This window comes from Pholcus phalangioides, unplaced genomic scaffold (assembly GCF_987345545.1).
Source record: "Pholcus phalangioides strain wild (caught in Gottingen) unplaced genomic scaffold, Ppha-v1.0 ptg000019l_1, whole genome shotgun sequence".
Lineage (NCBI taxonomy): Eukaryota > Metazoa > Arthropoda > Arachnida > Araneae > Pholcidae > Pholcus > Pholcus phalangioides.
This window is the reverse complement of record NW_028301612.1, coordinates 1,287,886-1,309,219: the sequence shown is the minus strand read 5'-3', so window position 1 is coordinate 1,309,219 and position 21,334 is coordinate 1,287,886. Positions and strand designations below refer to the sequence as shown.

The 21,334-nt window shown below is 39.4% G+C and overlaps 1 protein-coding gene across 1 annotated transcript in view; it reads left to right on the top strand.

The window, feature by feature from the left end:
• Nucleotides 1-9,492: 9,492 nt before the first annotated feature.
• LOC149071086 (integrin alpha-PS2-like) overlaps nt 9,493-21,334 on the top strand; it is a 60,952-nt gene continuing 49,110 nt past the window's right edge. The window contains exon 1 of the mRNA XM_089248226.1: nt 9,493-10,125. Within this exon, the coding sequence (XP_089104352.1) occupies nt 9,920-10,125 (206 nt within the window). The 5' untranslated portion in view covers nt 9,493-9,919. The remainder of the gene's footprint in view (nt 10,126-21,334) is intronic.

The following is a 21,334-nucleotide window of genomic DNA, read 5'->3' as shown; positions in this document are numbered from 1 at the left end:
TACTATGTCCCAACCAACAGCCAATCTGCAACACCAACTCCTCTCATCTTGTTCTCTGTTGGAAGGGTTTTTTTCGTAGGCCCGAATCTGAAAATAGAACATGAAAAGAAAAACAGGATACGTGTACAAATTCAGGTTCAATGAACTATAAAAGTGTAAGTGGGAATTATCGATATTGACCAATTGTTGGTATTAATAATATCACAAGACCGAAGAGTTACGAAGAGAGACATCATTTTTTGGAGATGGATAATATCCCAAAAATTTAAAATTATAAAGTATAATTTCATATTTTACATTGGATGAACGCAGGTGTCGGGGAGATATGATCGAAGTGTTCAAAATTTTCAGCGGGATGGATAGGATGGACCATGAATTATTTGTACACCGTCAATCGACTGCCTTTACAAGGAGACACCAGTATCGATTGGTAAGGGACAATGCGAGGTTATGGTGTCGCAGGGGGAATTTTCCTCTAATAGGGTTGTTAATAAATGGATTAGGTCAATAGTGAAATAGGTTGTTAATACGTAGAATAGGTTGTTAATAATGAAAACCCCCGGAGGTAGTAAATTGTAATACAATTGACACGTTTAAAAAGAAATGCTATAAACCATGTTGGGGTAAATCGAGAAGTTATCCGTACTTAGAATACTCGTAAGACTTATGGTTGAAGAATACTTATAGTATTCTTATGGACATTGTATAATATTTCATCATGTATATATATATTGTTTGTAATTGCATTTTTAACTGGGTAGTTGTATTTTCAAATATATGACATCCATATTTATTATGGGCATCTATTTCTCAGCCACCTCGTTGGGCATTTTGCCTGTTGTGGCGATGTATTTGTATTTGTACCTGCAATCAGGTAGTGGGGCCCTAGAACATCACTCGGCCCGGGACCTCATGATGCTTTTAAATTTTACAGACATGGGTTGTACGCAATATTGGAGTTGGATGGGGCAATCAAGGTTACATGTCGTGGGTGACAATCTACGAGTCCGCAAATATCAAGGGGCGGGGTTGCTTCCAAGTTTTTCTTTGGGGGAGCCACACTGTTGGATGGATTTTTTATTTAATGGATTAAGTTCCATAAAATCAAAAGTTGTATTTTAAAGAAAAAAGTCCAAATCTCTGAAATACTACCGTACTATTGCGAGAATCGGCTTCGGGTGTATTCTGTCAACGCGGTATCTAGATGGCGATCTGTAGCTTTAGATAAGGCGCTCTGGTTCTGTTCATTCCCACATAACCACTCGAAGAAGGATCGACATAACTACAGATTTGTGTCAGAGATTTCCTCAGTCTTTGCAAACCAATGCCCCGCAGTGCTGGTCGGCTGGAGTTGGTTTTCAACTTCGAGCCCTGAATGCGAGTCGATCTCACGTTAAAAAGTCTCGCCACTGAGAGCAACAGGCCTACAACGGTGCAAATATTCAATCGTTACGCTTCACTCACAATTTAAAATATTGATGGTGGCACTGGAAAATCGGACGCAACACTAGATAAACACTCAGACTCTTAGGTACGTACCCACATTTCCGGCACAACGCATTCGGTAGTTACTTGCCCATGACGTTAAACCAGAGTTGTGCTGGGTTTGAAAGAAAATCTTCGTAAACGTTAGAACCATTGAAATATCGATAACAATTTAATGGACCACTTACAACCATGGTTTTTAAAATTTTGCATTTTATGGTTCCCTTGCCCAGTCAACGTTCACCACGGCTCCCCAGAATACTTGAAGTACTCCTTCAAATCACTGAACAGTTGCACATCAATGTAGACAGCTCGCCTCTGATAAAGGCTGGTGACTCACCCCTACAAGCTGTAACTCCCACTTTGAGAACCACTGACTTGCAATACACGGGTATTAATATTTTATTCAAAAGCTACGTGAACATCTTTAATGTTCGTGATATACGTAAATAATTTTCTTAAATTTGCAAGTCTGTTCAAGGACCACCTGTTCCATCATCGCGAACAGGTTGAGAAGTGGGTTTTTCTCATTAAACTTGAATGCTTATGGTTTATCGGTTTTCGCGAATATCAGATACGACGGATGTTTTTCACGAGCCACTTCGCTATATCCGGACTCGGCTCTTTATACATGACACATCACCGGATTTGTTGGTTCATATTGATGATACATTTGTTTCATTATCATCTGAGATGGTGAGCCAATACATTATATCAGGTGGGAAATGTTTTGTCAAATATTGCCTCCTTATCAATGTTTGATAAAAGAGTTATGCCGATGCGCTTCCTATCCTGCAGTTTCAAGTACATGACAGACACACTGTGACGCATTAACTCTTCAAAATCCTGTTCTTTCACCTTCTCCTCTCACTTGTCACTCCCTTCTCTGGGGTGAAAAAACAAAAAGATGATTCTCTTCCGGTGGGTATATTTTTTGGATTAAAGAAAACGCGTTTTCAGCAATAAATATGATAAAAAATCAGGAACGTAACTAGGCTGGGGTGACCGGGGCACTGTCCCAGGGCTCCGAGCCGAATGGGGGCCCACGAAAATTTTCACTTACCGGGGGTCTGTCCAGATAAAATTTGGGTCCGTTTTCCGGACCGTTCACAAAATCCCGGATCTAAAAAACGAACCCTTCACGAAATAAAAAAAGTGATGAATCCATAAATTTGAAATGTCATTTCTTTTGTGATAGATCACCTAGATTATTTCGCTTCTCACAAAATTAACGACACTTTTCACAAAAATGGTATATATATATATATATGTGTGTGTATATACAAATATATATATACGTACATTGAGTACATGTTGTTTGCCCCCCCCCCCCCGGAAAAAGTTCAAATGACGGCCCTGGGTGAGATGGTAAAAGTTCGAAAAATGCTCGCAAACGTTTTTATTTCGAACTCATTACCAGGTCAAAGCCCGTTTTTAAATAAACCATCATTAACTTATTGGTTCTTGGCGATTATTAATTGATTAATCAATATAATAATTAAACGATTAAATTAAGCTAGTTGGGAATTAATATTAATGAATAAATTATTTTATTTATTCTTAACAGTAAAAACCCGTTTTAAAGAATAAAGAAAACGATAATAACTTATTAGTTTTCCTAAATGCTGCCACGTATCCACTAAGTTCACTTGTACTAGTCGGTGTCCCGACGTGTCCAAAAGGGTGCGGGGTCATGATGCGCTCACTGCGTGGTGAGGCGGATCAGCGGGCGAAGCACACTCGGCACTCCCGTGCGTCAGCGCGAGCAGCGGGCCATCGTGACGAAAGAAGCTTTATTTATATACTTATTACTATAATTCAAATATAAGGCTTATTGGTTGTTTTTTTCAAGTTTTTAAAAGATATTTTATCAAACTTTTATAGAGTTTAACCCCGGCCATAAGATAGGTTTCACTGCATTTTTTCTGGCACAGATTTTCAAAAGATAGCGCATTTATTTCCTACAGAGTCTAAGAAAAATTGCTTACCGCAGCACATGTTATCTTTGGGGATTTGATAAGAATGTCTATACTTTCAAAGGGATCGCTAAGATCGTTAAGATCATTATAAGCCTTAACGAGCCACATGTGAATTTCTGCCTAAGAAAAAATACTTACATCGTAAGTCTCTTCGGTGAGGAAAAAAACACTACATTTTAAGACCTGATCCAGGAAAACATGACACCGACCTGTGACGGTACCGAGTTCAAAGACCGACGTTCGCTGTTAGCGCGGAAAAATCCAGCATCTGTTTGTGGGTATGTGCTTAAACTCAACCGTGAGCTAAGCCAAAAGCTTAATGTTACCACCATCCCTTCAAGATATCCACTCTTATCATCCGGGTCCATCTGAAATAGGGGGATACGTCTTCTCTTCCGGGAACCCCCGACTCAGTTAACCAGGATATCTGTTTCCCGTCTTCAAGTTATCCAATGGACAACCAAATTCATTTTGACGTACCCCTTAAAAGATAAAGGCTAGTCCGTGTAGAAGGCTTTCATCCTTCTCTTCCAATTTATTCTCCAGCCTTATTTCTGTGTGAGGTTGTTTTTTAAAAATCTTCTCTTTGAATATCGTGAAGGCTTAACATAATCTGGCATCAAGTTCTTTTTTGATCCTGGGATCTTTTCTCGAGGATTACCAGTTTCATTTATACTTATCTTAAAACCCTCCGAGTATTTTTCGCGATGTATTTGGAAATCCCTTTTAAGGCTTTTATCTTCGAACGAAATGTCTTAAATGGGATTTCGTGACTCTTTAAAAGCGTCGACACGAGCTGGTGACATTGACGTGTGCCTGTTCAATACTCTGAACTGCGCGGATCCAGAGGGGAATGATGGAGGCGATTCGCGCCATATTTGTGATCGCGAGCCGGATAATATGGTAAAAATTGGTCTGTTCTACAAAATATGATCGCGTGAATATACACACACAGTTATTCGCCCTCTCCTGGCACATCGCCCCGGATCTGCATCTGGTTCTTCTCCCTAACTGTTACAGCAGACGTCTTCAACTTTTTCTAGTCGAGAGCATATATAAAAATCATCAAGAGAAGAGCACCCTTTCCGGCAATTTCGACATACCAGTGCAAGAAATTAAGATGATTTCAATCCCAGAATGCAATTGGTACAAGGTTTAGTTGAAACGCTGATCAAGTGCTCGCGAGCACAAAACCGGACACGAACATCGAGCGAACAACAGGTTAAAGATACCTGTGTTGCAGGAAGCCGCGGGTGAGAGAAGATCAACAACCATTGCTCTGAAGCTATGGTTCCAAACCTACGCTCCATGGTGCCCTTAGGGCTCTTCCCATGGGCTCAGAAAAACAAAATAAATTAATAAATTTAATAGCCTTCGCGATCCGGCATAGAAATTGATTCTAAAAGAATCTTCTCGAGTCAAAAAGATTGGGAGCCGCTACTTTCTGAGGAATATTCTAATCCAGCGTTTCTCAATCTATGGTCTTCGTCCAGAGGTGGTTCGTGGCGATGACAATGGGTGGTCCACAGGCAGATTTGATTATTGAATTCTTTGGGTTTAACAGTCCTTTTGGGTTCAAGAGTAAAAGTTGTATATTCATACTTAAGTTCACAATACCTCATTCATATAATTCGGGAAATTGCGATCTTAAATATGAGATATCACTAATTTTAGCCAAGAAATGCAATTTACGACAAATTCACTAATTACTGATAAAATTGGGTAAAGGGTGGGGAAAATCGCAGTAAATAAAAATGTATTTGACCAAAAAAAAAAGCCATTCAAATAACTAAGATGACCATATTTCATTGCGGGAAAAATAGAAGCCTCTATTGATCATAACCCAATATTGATTTTTTTACCAAGACCAATCCCTAGACGACCGCTCTAGATCACTGCCCTTGGGCAGTGGCGTATTTACGGGGGAAGGGCTCAGCGGGCTGTAGCCTAGGACGGCAAGTTCAGGAGAGGGAAGGGAATTAGTAGTAAACAAAATTTCTAGTAACCAAGTAACCAAATTTGAGGAATGAGTAGCCAAGAAAGTCAGTAGAATAGGGGCCGTTCAAGTATTACGTCCTCATCGATGGGGGGGGGGGGGGGTTCCGATTTGCTGACTTTTGATGACAAGGGGGAAGGGGGGGGGTTGGATAATGCTTACGTCAGCAACCACCCTTTATGAAAATATGAGTTTTGATTCAGAGGGGCAGAGCTGATGATGAAATTTTGCTGACAGGGGGGGGGGGTCAGCGTTTTGCTGACTTTTGCTGGCGAGGGGGGGTCAAAAATGGCTAAAAATTTGCTTACGTAATACGTGAACGGCCCCATAGTAGAAGGGCGGCAAAATTTTTTATGAACCTCAATAAATCCGGCTCTGCCCAGACAGCAAGGAAGTAGGCCAGTGAGTGAGCTACAGAATTTGAAAGCACGTGAGTGAGCAAAAGAGGGACCTAGAGCGTGAACAAGCATGCGAATGACCAAAAAAAAAACCTAGAGCACGTGAATCACCAAAAGAGTGACTTAGAGCATACGAATGATTAAGAGCCAGTACCGCAACTATGCAGGTGCGACACGTACAATCATACAGTGCCCCCCACACAATGAACCTAAATGCAAAGTCTTGCACAGGAATGGCTAGTTACGGCACTGTCTAGAGCATATAAATGACCAAAAGAGTAACCTAAAGCATGTGAATGACCAAAAGAATTATCTAAAGCACGCACAAGCATGTAAATGGCCAAAACAGTGACCTAGAGTGCCTGCAAGCTTATGAATGACCATAACAGTGACCTAGATTACCTGCAAGCATGTGAATTACCTAAAGAATGACCTAGAGCATGTGTAAACGTGTAAATAATCACAAGAATGGCCTATAAAGCAATATAACTGGCATTATATGACCTATAATGCCAGTGAGCGACCAGAAGAGTGACCTAGAGCGTGTGCAAGCATTTGAGTGACCGAGAAAGTGTGCAAGCATACGTGTGACCGAAACAGTGTGCAAGCATATGTGTGACCAAACCAGTGACTTAGGGGCACAGGTCTGCTGGCAGGAGTGGAAAGAGGACAAACGGGTTATAGCACAGGGTGGAGAATTCGAGGAAAGAGGTCATGAAAAATTAGGAATTCAGGACTGGAATGGGAGAAGGGCGGCAAAACCAGAAATGCGCCTCTGCCCTTGGGTGGGGGGGGGGGAGTGCGCTTGTGATCACTGATGATCACCCCCCCCCCCCCAACACTTACCACTAAAACATTTCAAAAGATTTTGGGCTCTTAAACACGTAATCTACAATTTCATGTGGAAACCTACATTTACCTACGCCTTTAATTTGAAAACTTTATGATTTTGAATCAATGATTATGTGTGGATATCAACCAAAACACTAAATACAGTCGAATCCCGTTTTAACGAATACCGATATAGCGAAAATCTCGTTTTAACGAACACTTTTTTAATCCCCCCGAATAGGTTTACATAGGAACAATGTTAAGGTAACCTGGAATTCTTTTTTAACGAAATTTTGTTTTAACGAAGTGATTCCTCCGGTCTCTTGGCGTCCCGTTCTTTATAACGGGATTCGACTGTATATAAATTCTAATACTTCCTACGGCCTCGTGGGCTAGCTCCGAAGGTGTATCACGTTATTTATGCTCCGTAAGTGTTAAAAATCACGTTTTTGAGCGCTAAAAAGCGTTACACTTGAGATCAAGGGAGTAAAAGAAAAATAGTCAAAAGGCGTCATAATGTGAAAAGTCCTTTCTTTTTTTTCGAGTAAACCGATATGGGATTGTGAGGATGAGCGCCTCTGAGAAGGACAAAAAATTAAGATTCTGACATCTCTTCCCTGTGTCAGCAATACAGACCTATATGCAATATAAGAAAATCTTGGACGAGCGCCGCTCGGGCGGCGGACGTGGGTCAGAGGTTTCCTCTCTGATTTCAGGTTGCCACATTTGGCACCACTTCTATTTATTATTCAAATGTGAAAATGAAATTAGCGTTTCAGTAAATCACTGAGTACAGTCTGACCTCTGTATAGGAAATTTGGGCAATTGTTTAGATTCCCCCCTCCCCCAATTTTGGGGCCTAAAAATTAAATGCAGCATTCATTTCTTTCATCAGTCCGGGTCCATGAATTTTGGGGATCAGGAAAATTCGCCCTAGATATTTGGTCCCTGGGACATTTATTCCCCGATGTTTTGCCCCCTAACATTTCATCTCCGCCTATCCCCCCCCCCCGCTTCACCACTGACATTTCACCCCGGACATTACGTTTCACCATAGAAATTTCACCCCCGACGTTTCGCCCCAGATAGAGCCAAGTGAGTGGGTGAGTGGCCGTATGAGTAGGTGAGTGGCCGTATGAGTAGGTGAGTGGCCGTATGAGTAGGTGAGTGGCCGTATGAGTGACCAAGTGAGTGGGTGAATGACCTGGTGAGCGAGTGAGTCTTTCTTACACTCACTCAGTTGGTCACTCAGCCGCTCACTTGGTCATGCATATACGATCACTCATTAATTCATATGGTCATTCACCCATTCATACTCGACCCTGAGCAAAATGTCGGTGTCCCGTTTTTCGTCCCTCTACGATAGTGATCCAGGCCCTATAACCTGAAATCTGTCATTGCGATCAGTGATGTCAACTGAGACCTCCACGTTTAACAATGCACTAAATCTGGCTCGTGGTAAAATTCAAATATTTTACATTTTTTGAATCGATTTCATTCAATTTTTTTAATTTGAAAATCAGTGAAGAATTTTCTATCTAAATTCACCCAGTGGGCCAGGGCCGTGGCTAGGAATCGAAGGGCGTACATTTTATCATCTTACCTCTTCCTGCACGCGATTTTATAACGGTATTTTTGTGTTAATTCCCCCCCCCCCAAATTTGCCACTCTCTCAAGATCTCCACTAAAACCAATCCACCCCCAGGACCCTTCCCTAGTTCCGGCCTCAGCCCAGGTCCTCTCAAGCATAAGTGGATACGGGCTTTTCGAGGGTTATGTTGAATCACAGAGATTGTGTATAGTGAACGGAGAGGGACAAACGTCTGCCTCCGCCCTTACGTCTATGCCAGGGATTTTCAACCTTTCGGACATTACGGGCTAAATTAAAGTATTCCTTGGGATTTGCGGGCCAGCAAGCTGTGCTATCTAGAATTGTAAGATCGTATCTAGATTCGCAAGGACTTAGTGAAATGTACAAAAGTGCCTTAATGGGTGGCCCGAGAAAACAGGGTTCCAATAGGTGGTCCTGAATCATTAAATAATTTTTTTTTAATTCTGAAATTGTTTTCATAACTCATACTAAATTTGAAATTTCATGGATTGTGGGGCATCTCTTTTATTGCACATGAAGTTTTATCAATTCCGAAATTATTTCTCAGCAAATGTGAATTTTCTTTTCTAAAATTGATAATGAAATTGTTTCCTTCATGAATTCTGTAATCATTTTTTCATTAATTATCAAGTTCTTAAGATAATTTTTATCTCAATCTTTGATCAATAGTGAGTTGAGGTGTTTTCCAGCATTTCCGTAATTATACATGTTTGTCGGCGGGCAACGAAGAAAAGCGTCGGGGTCCACGTGTGGCCCGAGGCCACGCGTTGAAGACCCTTCCGCTGTGGTAATAAAGTAATACAATTTTTTTTCACTGAATGGGAGGGGAGGGGGAGATCACCCCTTCTCCCTCCTCCTATGCCGCCGATGCCCTCAAGTGGGTGAATAATGCCCTAATAAGTGGGTAAGCGAATTCATGATTTTTTCTGTACTGAAAAAAGAAATTTTTCATCAGGGCACTTTAGGGTGCCACAACGTATTTTAAATTTTAATTTCATTCACGAGGGTGTAGTGGACGGAAAAATAATTGGAACTTCAGCTTAAAATACTATTTTGAATTCAAAAAAAATCCCGCCAATTTATCTTCAGTAGCCAAGATCAAACTTTCTTGGCGTTAATTTCGAAGACGAATAGCAACCCTCGCACCCTTTTGGTGAAGAAAAAAGATAAAAAGAACCACTAGAGAGAGAGAGAGAGAAGAGAGAGATCATATTCAGAAAAGTTTCTACTCGGCTATAACGGAATAATTATCTCATTCCTTTCAGCAAGTGGCCGCAAAGTCCCACGTGAACAAAATCCATGTAAAATAATTCGAAATGATAATTATCCCAATCGAGAAAAATGGATGACAATCTTCTGAAAAAGATGAGAAATTCTTAATAAAATTTCGGATAATTGGATAGAGATGAAAAACCTGGATAGAGAAGAAGACTATACAGAGAGAGGCCACACAGAGAGGGATTAATAATTGATAATTTTGAAGAATTATCCACAAAATGACGTGAGATTAAATGTGGATAATTCTTAGTGTTTACATGCGGATTTAGAAGAAAGGGTCATTCATAAAAATGTGCAGCTATCCTTTCTTGCAACTCTGGTGATTGTTAGTGATAACGTGATGGTGGACAGTTGTGTTGTGAAATCCGGGACTTTAAATGGTCTTTCGAGGACACTATGGACGGTGGTGACGGTGTCCGTGGCCGTGTGGATCTCCGGGTCATCGTCATTCAATTTGGACACTCGAAGTGCGGTTGTGCACCACGGTGAGAAAGGCTCGATGTTCGGCTATGCGGTGTCTGTTCATAGGGACAACGATTTCAGCTGGTGAGTATTACGATGTCATTGGCCATAAATAAGCTATTTTTATTAAGAATTTTTTTTTTTTTTTTGAAATTTCGAAATTAGTTGAATATTGAAAATTGGTGACTATTTGGAAACAAAGGCGTGAGATTTCTATACATCAGTCGATTAACTACGTTTTAATACAAATTGAATTTACACAATTTTTTTCAACATTATAGCCATCTCTATTCTAAATTCAATTAATGTCCAGCATGAACATGATCATCAAGTCTTAACCATCCCTTGATCTAGTGAATCCTAAACGATATGCTTTGAGATTGATCGGGGGATTCAGGAGATATTTTAAGGATAAAGTTATATTGATTGTAGAGAGAGGAAACAGATTCCCTGTAACCCATGAGCGTGTCTAGGGTGCCACTAGAGAGACTCGAGATCTGGTAGGGGATCAAGGCCTGATTTTCGCATGGGTATTTAGGATATTTGCATAGGACCACCAGGGGCGACTCGTTGGCCGTGCAACCTATGCGGTCACATGGGGCACTGCTCTTAGAGGGCACCTAATCTGAGAGTTGAGAGGTTAAAAAAAAACTTCGTCGACCAAAAAAAAACGTGGTCGCGGGATGGGTGGGTGGGGTCGCCAAAAATGGATCCCGCATGGATAGAGAATTTTTCTCGAGGTTTGCTGAAAATTGGTGTCGCACATAGGGCTCGTCAATTTTATGAGCCTATCATTCAAAAAATATATTCATTCACTTATCAAACATCTTTGACCAGGGTTCCCAATTCCTGCTTCGCACAAGGCATCCCGCATCTGAAAAACGGGCTCTGGAACGGTGCAGTGAAACAATTGAAATTCCATACTTATTCACTTATTTTCGAAAATCATGGTTTCAAGTCTCACTATCACGAGCCCCCCCCCCCCCACCACTCCTATTCACTTGAAGCTTACCCGGGACGTGCCTGGGTGGGCCCATGTGTTAAAATGGCTGTGAAATGCGAAAACCTTTAAAATGCATTTCTCAAAAAATGTCTTCTAATCTTTCTTTCAAGTTGTTTATTCCTGAGGTTTCTCGAATTCGAAATCAAGAAAAAGATTGAATATTAAAAAGTTCTCGAATCTGCAGAAATAAAAGTCAACGCTCGACAACCCCCCACATAGAACGACTATCATATATTTTTACTTTCATCATTACGACCCTCTCAATATAACGTCCGTTTCCGACGAAACGAGGGGGGGGGGCGTTATATCGAGCGTCGACTGTATTATGTAAATTGTTTACATCTAGAATCGCTGCTGTTGTCTCTTTTGCTTAACGGTTTACAAAATAGCTATAAGAGATGAAATTCCGCGATTGGCCAATTACGAAACGGTCAGCGCTGAAAGACCACGTGGCGGAAGCATCCGATAAAACGAAGCATAAATAGGAAAGCAATTAGGACAGCTTTCAATTATCTCCGGCCACCAAAGAAAAAGAAAATTACACACGAGCTGATAACTCGGCAACTGACGTAATTCTGTTGCTTTCAAAAGTATGATTTGGAAGCCATGACCATATTATACAGAGCAGGGTTTTCAAATTGTGATCCGTGGACTCCCTGGGGTCCGTGAGCTCTTTGTAAGATGTCGAAGGGATCATTTCTATTCACTGCCACTGCATGAATGACGCATTTTGTGCTGTGAAATTATAGTTTATTCAATTAAAATTTTTCATTACGTGTATATCATAAAGAACAGTATAATAGGTAGGGTGACATCGAAATGGACCTTCTAAAGCGCTACGGGAGAGTGTTTCATAACATCTAAAAACTTGGGAACACTGTTTTAAGAGGCGGTTCTAAACTCTTGGTGCAAAGTCTAAAGTTCAAAAAGAACACCTCAAAACAAACAGTTTTCATCAGAGAAGGAATATATGGGTCTAAAAGCCGAGGCACACTACACTGACCTGACGTGATTTCACGTCATGTCAGAGCCATTGTAAATTTTGTGACGTGGGAATTTCACTTCATATAATTTCAACGTCACAGAATTCCCACGAATCGGAATTCACTACGTCTCTGCCGTGACGCGATTATCACGTCACGTCAGTGTAGTGTGTTTCACACTTCGTTCCATTGCTCTTTTCTTCAAAAAGTTTTTATTTTTATCGCCCCAATTTCAAAAACTAACCCATAGAATCTCATACTAAACCCAAAGCTTATGTCCCCCCGGATTATTCTACTGCCGCCAGGAGGTTATACTGTCCACTTTTGGAAACACCGCTGTAGTGCATGCATGCTGAACCCATGCTCTGTGGGCCAAATGTGGCACCTCCAAGCCATCTGATGTGGCCCGCGACCTCAAACCTAATTTTTTTTAATTAATTAAACGGCACAGTTCCATATAATTTAATGAACCCACAGCACATTTCCAGATCACTTAAGAAATCCGCAGCATATTCACAGATCAAATGAGTGGCCCGTCACACAGTCACAGTTCCGGATCACGGAAGGATCCCGCAGGCCATTTACAGATTACTTAAGTGACTCGCGGTGCAGTTACTCATCGAATGTTGTTTTCGAATGTATCTCCGTAAGTCCGAGATCATTTAAGTGACCCGCGTCATATTTACAAATCACGTAAGTGATCTTGGTACAGGTTTAGAGCACTTAATAGGACCGCGAAGTAGTACAAGGTTACTTAAGTTGCTTTCGGCACATTTACAAATCACTTCAGTAGTCCGCGGCACACTTACAGACAATTTAAGGACCTCCGGCGCTATTTCAGATTACTTAAGGGCCCTACAGCACATTCAAATGGCCCGCGACACGTTTCTTAACCGATGAAGTGGCCCGCACTCTCCTAAAGATTGAGTACCCTTGCTCTGGCTACCCATCTAAAAACTATTGGAAGGCGTTATTCGCAAAAAAGATTCAATATCTTAGACCGGCATTACACTGTAAAATTTTTACAAAAGTTCTTTCATAAAATTCAGCCAATATATATAAGCATAAGTCTTATTGGTTTTTTTTTCCAAGTTTTACGAAAGATCTTTTATCAAACTTTTATTGTGTAATTCGGGCCTTACTTGGCTTTACCATTTGGCTCGGCATGCTTAAAAAAAAGGCCATGTCTGCCTTCTCTGAATACGTTTTCTATTGCTAGAATTATGTGTTTCCAGATATATGAAAATGTTTTCCCCATCCAATATGAAACCCATTTTATGTAGTACACAAAAAATTTCCATTGCCATACACTTGCAATTAAAAGTGTAATCAATCAATCTTAATTATGTTTTGTTGAAAGTTTCGCGGTTTTCGTACCAATTTTCAGCTGGTGGATGTCCCACAAGAAAACTTCTAAAATATAGTACAAATATGTCCTTGACAAATTTTTGACGATGGTATTTCTCGGTTTCGGTCTAATTGAGAGTGAAGGATAGAAAGGAGTTCTTACAAGGAATGGGCCTTTTTTACGCCCTTTTTCTACCCTCAAAGTAAGGTTGTTGTTTTTTTTTTTCAACCGTATCAAAAGACCTCTTTGTTTCAAAACCACTGACACTATGTCACTTCGAGGGGGAAAAACCACGGGCCCATAACTCTTGGAGCCTTAAAATTTACTGTATTTTTGCGGTCTATCCGCCGTGACGCTTACGTTTTCCGAAAACACGATTTTGAAGGGCCGTGATGCCTACGTCAATTTTTTTGTTTTGAAGAAAAAGGCAGTCTTCAAGAAATTTATTGTGAATATTATCGAAAGGTAACTGATTGAAATACATTTCAAAAGGAGGAACGTTCTCTGAGCATTTTAGTAAATATTTTTCTATAAATATGCATTTTTCTTTCACTATGCATTCATACTTGTAGAGTAGGCATCTTCAGACCGTTGCTCGCGAGCACCACGGTGCTCCATGAAGTACCCTAGAGTACTCAATGCTCGTGTCCAATTTCGTGCTCGCGAGCACTTAATCATAGCTCCACCTTCTATAAATTTCATTCAAGGATTGAAATCATCCTGATTTCATGCATTCGCGTATGTCAAACTTGCCGTAAGGGTGCTCTTTTTTTATGATGGCTACAGGCAGTGCTCGCGACTGGGAGAAAGTTGAAGACCTCTGCTGTAGAGCAAAATAAAGAAACTGTAATAACTTGTAAATTAAATTTTATCCTATGAGGTGAATACGGAGCTTGTTCCAGGAAACACGATAATTTCACGCGAAGTTTAATTTTCTTTTCCTGGCGAATTGCGGTCCGTACGCTGTCCTTAGTTATACAGCGCATGAGTTGAACAAGCTTTCACCTGCTCTTGCTGTATTTGCATATGTTGTATATTTGGATGCCCATGCGGCGCTTGTTCCAAGGAAATACGGAAACTGCTGAAGATTTTTGTTGTCCTATATAGATGCAGCCCATACGCTCGGGGACGGGCTTAAGTACTTTGCGACGCGCTACAATGATTTTTCCCGATTCTGCAGTGCCCTCGGCACCATGGTGCACACCAAGTTTACATTAGCACTCGAGAACAACTGTCATACAAACAATGTATTACGTACTATATTTACAGTTAAAAAAAGGCACTTGTGGCAATAATTTGGGCTGATAGCCCAAAATGAGAAATATTGTAAGTGTGCTCCCGGAAACTTGAAGGTTGAGAACCACTTCTCGTTAATCATTGCCGCTCCCCAAAAGGGTGGGGCTGACAGGGCTCCAATTGGGGGAGGGGGGAATGGAGCGATTCCTCTCAATTTTGTTTCATCTTATGAATTCACTACATAGAGGTCTGAGTAAAACAGCTGTTCTGGTGAGATCAGGGCCTAGGGACCCTACGGAAAGGTGTAGGGGGGCCTGTCTACAGCGCTTCACAATGTAAGAGCTGCCAGGGCTAGATGACAAATTATATACCCAGAGCTGCGACACTTAATGCTCTTTCAGCTAGGGCAAGCGCGCACTTTCCCCCTCTCCTGTGTAGTTTTAAGTACGTCGTTAAATTCAGAGAATTCTGGAGAATCCGGCATTCTTTCAGGTCCAGCGCCCGGGGAACCAAGCCCGTGTGCACGCTTGACTTAGGGCAGGGCCTGTTTCTCGCATGGGCAAGCACACGAGGCAAGTGCCCAAGGCCCACAAATTTTCAGGGCTTCGAAACTGGCTGCCTTTCGCATTATAGATAGTCTCCCCCACCCCGCACATCTGCCTCAAAAAACATTATATGTAAGACTCCCCGAAAAATTAATATTTGCCCAGGACCCTAACAAATGAGATTAGCCCTGGGGAGATTGAGGGTCTGTCAAAACCAAAGGCCCGTGAGTTCCCGGTCTTGAACAGAATTCTAAACTATTGCTTAGTTAATGAGTCAAAATATGATTCAATGTAATCAAAGTATTTTTATTCCGTGTTAGTCCCTAAAATTTAGTGGCCTGATGCGGTTGCCTGAGTCTGGCTCTGCAATATGCTGCCCATAGTATGGGGCGCATACTGAATAAATTTTTTCTTGCTGATGTTTTTTTTGTTTAATTTGGTCTCCTTGTGTGATCTCGTATATGCGAATCATGATATTCAATAAATTTTCAAAAATCGGGAAATAATCTCATACCTATTACATCAGCCTAATTCTGCGCATTTTACGTGCTCTTTTGATTAATACTCATTCTCCAGGTATGATTGGATAATCCATCATGCAAAGGAAAAGAAAAATTTCTTAAGATACACGTGATGTAATCGCGGTGGGTGTAAACAGTTGTGGTTTGAAACCGAAAGCACTTCCCTAAGATGTTATTTACGAGGAGGTGATTTATCATAAAATTTCGAAAGTCTCTTTTTAAACGTTTTGGATTTTCTCCGCCCGTTTACGTACCATGCAGTGAATCAAATTCGCAGTGATGTGATAGCTCAAAAGTGACTTACGACCGATTTCTACACTAACTCCTCCTTCAGCGGTAATTCGTTCCGTCCGGAGAAATCCATTAGCACCATTAAGATACTATAAATCAAATAAATCGTTGTTGGAACACATGCCATTCACATAAATCAAGATTTATGGTATCTGTGATATGTGCGATATTTATTATGTTTACAGAGCTTCATGGAACATTACAGAGCGGCAGAAAAACTTAAAAAAATACTTAAAAAAACTTAGCTATTAAATGCCGTGTCACACAATTCAACTATACAACCCCAGTTAACTCTAATCATTTCTAAAGAAATTTACTGCACATACATTTTTAAAATTTTTTGAAAACACGCATTAAAAGCAGCTTGTGTGCATCATAAAATTACATGAAATCAATGAAATTTAATAAAAAATTTAATTTTCGACTCAAAATGAAGTAAACTGTTTATTCATAAAATGATTAAAAAGATTTGAGATCCATCCATTCACTTGTTTTATGGAAAAAAATTAATTTTTAAAAAATTATGAAATTTAAAAAAATTAATTTTGATTAAAAAATTGAGACATTAAAATTTAGATCTTTTTCATCACATTTTGTCAACGAACATTCTTTATTTTGAATCCTTTTTTATTTAATTACATTGATTTCATGCGATTTTGTCATGTGCGCAAGCTGCTATTGATGCTTTTTTTTTTTTTAATTTGTAAAAATTAAGTATTGAAAATTTTTGAAATTTGAAATTTAATTAACACATCAAAACAAATACGGAACACAAATACACAAACACATATTACATTCCAATATTAACCCAAGGGATCGTACGATCCGTCCTACAAAATATGTAAAATTTTGTACTAGCATAGAATAGCATACACAATTAAATATATGCGGTAAAATTTTTGAAATAAATCAATGAATAAATAATATTTTTAATTATATGTCTACGTAAGAGTTTTTTACTGCGCTAAAAGGTAGGAAACCCGTTAAACTTGAAAAAAATTGAAGTTTATATTTGAAGAAATTTTTAAAATGACGCAAATTTCTATAATGCGAATGAACGAAAAGTCGCTAGCCATTATGTTTGAGGATGAATTTCATCCTTGATATCCGGAAATAACATTATCTATAATGTATTTTCTCTCCTCGTGTCCTTATGACTAAAAAAAGAGCTAAGGACGAGGTTAGTGGCTATTTGACACTGACTAGATATCGGTGGTCACCCGACACAACGGAAGAGAAAGAGTCACTCTATAGTGTACATCCCTTATTCACTAGAATTGAGTTTTTTATTTTCTCTAAAAGCTTCCTCTTTTGTCCACACCCATCATGTTATTTATTTCCACACCGATCCTTATTTTTATAATATTCTTTTAAGGAAGTGGTCACACCCAAAACTGGACACAAATGAAACAGGATATACTGTATTGTCGTCTTGTCTTTTGCAAATTTCCGTTCCATGATTTATTTAGACACTAGACACTGAATAATAATAACCATCATCGATAGTTCACGTTTTTTGCACTTTTTGTGATACCGTATGCATGTCAAACAAAGTATAGGTCAATGGTTCTAAACCTAGGGTCATATGACCCCCCCCCCCTTGCGGTCCTGGGAGATCCTAAGGGGGTCACAGGTGAAAATAAAATGAAATAAAAATCGCAGAAAGCTGCGAAAAAATTCAGCTGTAAAGAAATGAAGATTTAAGTAAAATATGTTGGAAAAGAAATATGATTACTTTCAGAATTTCCTGAAGAGCTACCCTTATAACTTGAACCATCTGAAGCTAAACCGTAGTTTCTCAACCCTTTTTGTCCCACATCGCCCTCTTCTTCAGAAATTTTTTTCTCTCATCGCCCCCAACGCAATCTAACCCATAGGATTCTATGTTATACCCGTAGCTTCTACCGCCCCTTGAAACATCCTATCACCCCCCGGTAGGCGTTAACGCCCACGTTGGGAATCACTGATCTAAACCAAGGATGCGCAACTTTTTGAAGAGTACGGACCACTTCATTGGTTTGAAAACATGTCGCGGGCCAAATAACTGATCTGTAAATGTGACGCAGGCCACTCAAGTGATATAGGAACGTGTTGCGGGTTATTTAAGAGGTGAGGGAATATACCGCCGGTCATTTAAGGGATTTATAAATGTGCCGCGAGCCACTTATGTGATCTAGAACAGTGCCTCAGGTCACTTAATTGATTTGTAAATGTGCCACAGGTCATTTAATGAATTTGTAAATGTGCCGCAGGTCACTTAAGGAATCTGGTTATGTGCTGCTTAGTTCATTTTCCCAAAATTAAGTTTGATGTCACGGACCACATGAGATGTCTTCGGGGGCTGCATTTGACCAGCGGGCTATAGCGGGCTTGAGCATGTTTGATCTGAAGTAATAGTCCCCCAGCCCCCATCCGAGCATGAACCGGAGGCTTCACGCATAGAGACCTACATGACACAAGACCTAGTGCTATAATTTTCAAGATTAAGCGTGCATATATTTAAGCTGTTACTTCCACCTAAGTAACCTGAACACATCACTTTGCTGTGAACTCACCATTTTGAGAGGGCCCTGCATAGAACCCAGAACAAAAGAGAAGCTAACTAAACTTTATCCCATGGTAGGCGGGAAACCAAGGTGATATGTCTAGAGGAACAATTTATTGTTTAGGTTCGTTGTATCGTCCCGTATTTTACGAGACAGACCAATTTTTCCCGGGTTCCGTTCACAATCCCGACAGACGAAATCCCGACAAGTCACAATCCCGACAGACGAAATCCTGACAGGTCAAAATCACGACAGGGTCGAAATCCCGACAGGCAAAATCCCGACACGGTCAAAATCCCGACACTGTCGAATTTAAAAATTCAATTTCGCCGTATAAGCCGCACTTCGCGATTTCTGTCGGGATTTAAATTTCTCGCGGCGAGGGACGTTGGGGCGACGATGAGAATGATAAATTGCGATCAAATAAATTTTTCAATATGCATTATTATTATAATTATTTCCATATGCATTATTATTATAATTATTTCCATATGCATAATATATATAATTATTTCCATATGCATAATATATATAATTATTTCCATATGCATAATATATATAATTATTTCCATATGCATAATATATATAATTATTTCCATATGCATAATTCGGCTCTTAAAGGAATGATCACCTTCCCCCCGGATCAGTGCCCGGCTCCGGTGTCCAGAGATCTCGATTTTATCTATAAATTTTCTGTTCGTTGTAAATTTAGGTTTTACGAAAAATTCAGTTTTGACAGAATTTAACAAAATATGGAAAGAGGGTATTGCTATTGGATGAGAGTAGGGGAACGAAAGGAAAATATGGTCATATGGTCAAAAGGGTGGCATGGGCTAAAAACGTTAAGAAACACTGGTTTAGATTAACCACTGGTCCGCTGACCGATGCCGAAAATTTTCGCCCAATTCATGTGGCCACTATAAATTTTGAATTTAAGGGAATTTAAGGGTGGATAAAAATTTTCCACATTTTTCAATTTTTAAATACTAGGAAATTTTCTGCGTCTAACTGTTTAAAGTTTTTGTTCTGCCTGCATTAAAAATATTTTTAAAATATTTCAATATAAACTGTTGGTGTGGGCATTGCACATGCTAATGTTTTCAACTAAAATGCTCTTTCCTCAAAACTAAGTATTTTGTTAGAGATAAGAAGCATTTTTTTTCGAACACCACTCATTAGAATGTCTTGAAACTCTTGGTGTCTCTCTGAACACTATGGTGTTATATAAAGTACTTTAGCACGAGTTTTTACGACTTTAATTGTTCGTTATTTTTGTTTTTCTTGAATTTTAACTCCAACAACATGCAACTTTTCCAAAAATCACCAAAATTTACCCATATTTTGTGTCAAACATTTTTATATAATTTTAATAAAAAATTCCTCCTGTTAAAGTATGTAACACCATAGTGTTGAGAGACACACAAAGTTTCAAGACATTTGAATGAGTGGTATTCGAAAAAATGTTCCTTGTATAACAAAAAACTCAGTTTTGAGAAAAAGGCATTTTTTTACTGAAAAACATTAGCATGTGTCAGCAGTTTATAATAAAATATTTTAAAAACATTTCTAGTACAGGGTAGAACAGAAACTTTAACACAGTTGGACGCAGAAAATTGCATTGTATTTAAAAATTGAAAAATTGGAAAATGTGTTTTTTGGAAATTTTCGTGCACCAACCCCCTTGATAAATAAAATACAAAGTTTATATATTGGTTTTTATATATTTCCATCTTGGCCATCAATAGGTGCTGTCATATTTCTGTTTTTTAGGATGATTTTGGGACGCGGATTTCGAATCTGCATTGGTTTTGTGAAAATTGGATTTAATTTTTGAGATAAAGTAAAAATGAAATCTCAATGGTATAACATAAGCACCATACAAATCACATTGTAGAGAGTATTCATTATCTCAAAAACCAGAGACAATTCAACAAAACCAATAACCGATTCGGAATTGGCACTTCACAATCACTCTAAAATCACTGAAATATCTTTGCCAATGATTTATTGTATTTATTTATAACGCAGTTTCAACGTGATTTATATGCTGCTTTTGCATTGCCATTGGAATTTAATTTTCTCTTTATCTCAAAAATTAGAGCCAATCTTTCGATACCAGCGCCAGCTTCGAAATCAACGCCCCAAAATCATCCTAAAATTTCTGAAATATTTTCGAGAACATGAGTTTTGTGTTGTTGTTGTTGTTGAGCAGTGTCGCTAGTGTTTATGAGGCTCTTTTGATGAAGAAGTAAAGTTATTGAAAAATAATGGGAGGGCTTAAAAATATCGGGAAGTGGAAGGATGGGGTTTAAAATTATTGTGCGGGATACAGCGAGTATGCAGTGTAATTAAAAATACTGTAATTGAAAAATAATTTTGTACGATAAAGCAAGGGTGACTTGGAAACCGTGAAAATGTTATGAATACGATATTCAAAATATTATAACAAATCAACTAAAATTATTCTTCCTATGAAAGCAATCCGAGAATATTTACTCCCTTGACCCTTACATTTAGGAATGCCCTCCCTGAGTTTGGCTTCCAAGTTATCCACTTTCCACCATTACGATGCGCAAGATACGTATTCCATCCTAACTTGCGGCTGTGTTGATGGCACCGTCCACAGGATTCAAAGCTGAAAAAACACGCGGGAGTTTGAAATCTCATAAAAAAAAACAGTTCTACTAACTAGATGATAAAAAAATAATTTAATTTCATTCATAATTAATTACTAAAAGTAGAGCTCATTCATTAGCAAAAAACCTGAGTGTCCCGGTTTCCGGGACGTATGGTCACTCAACGTAGTGGTGAGGTCGCCAG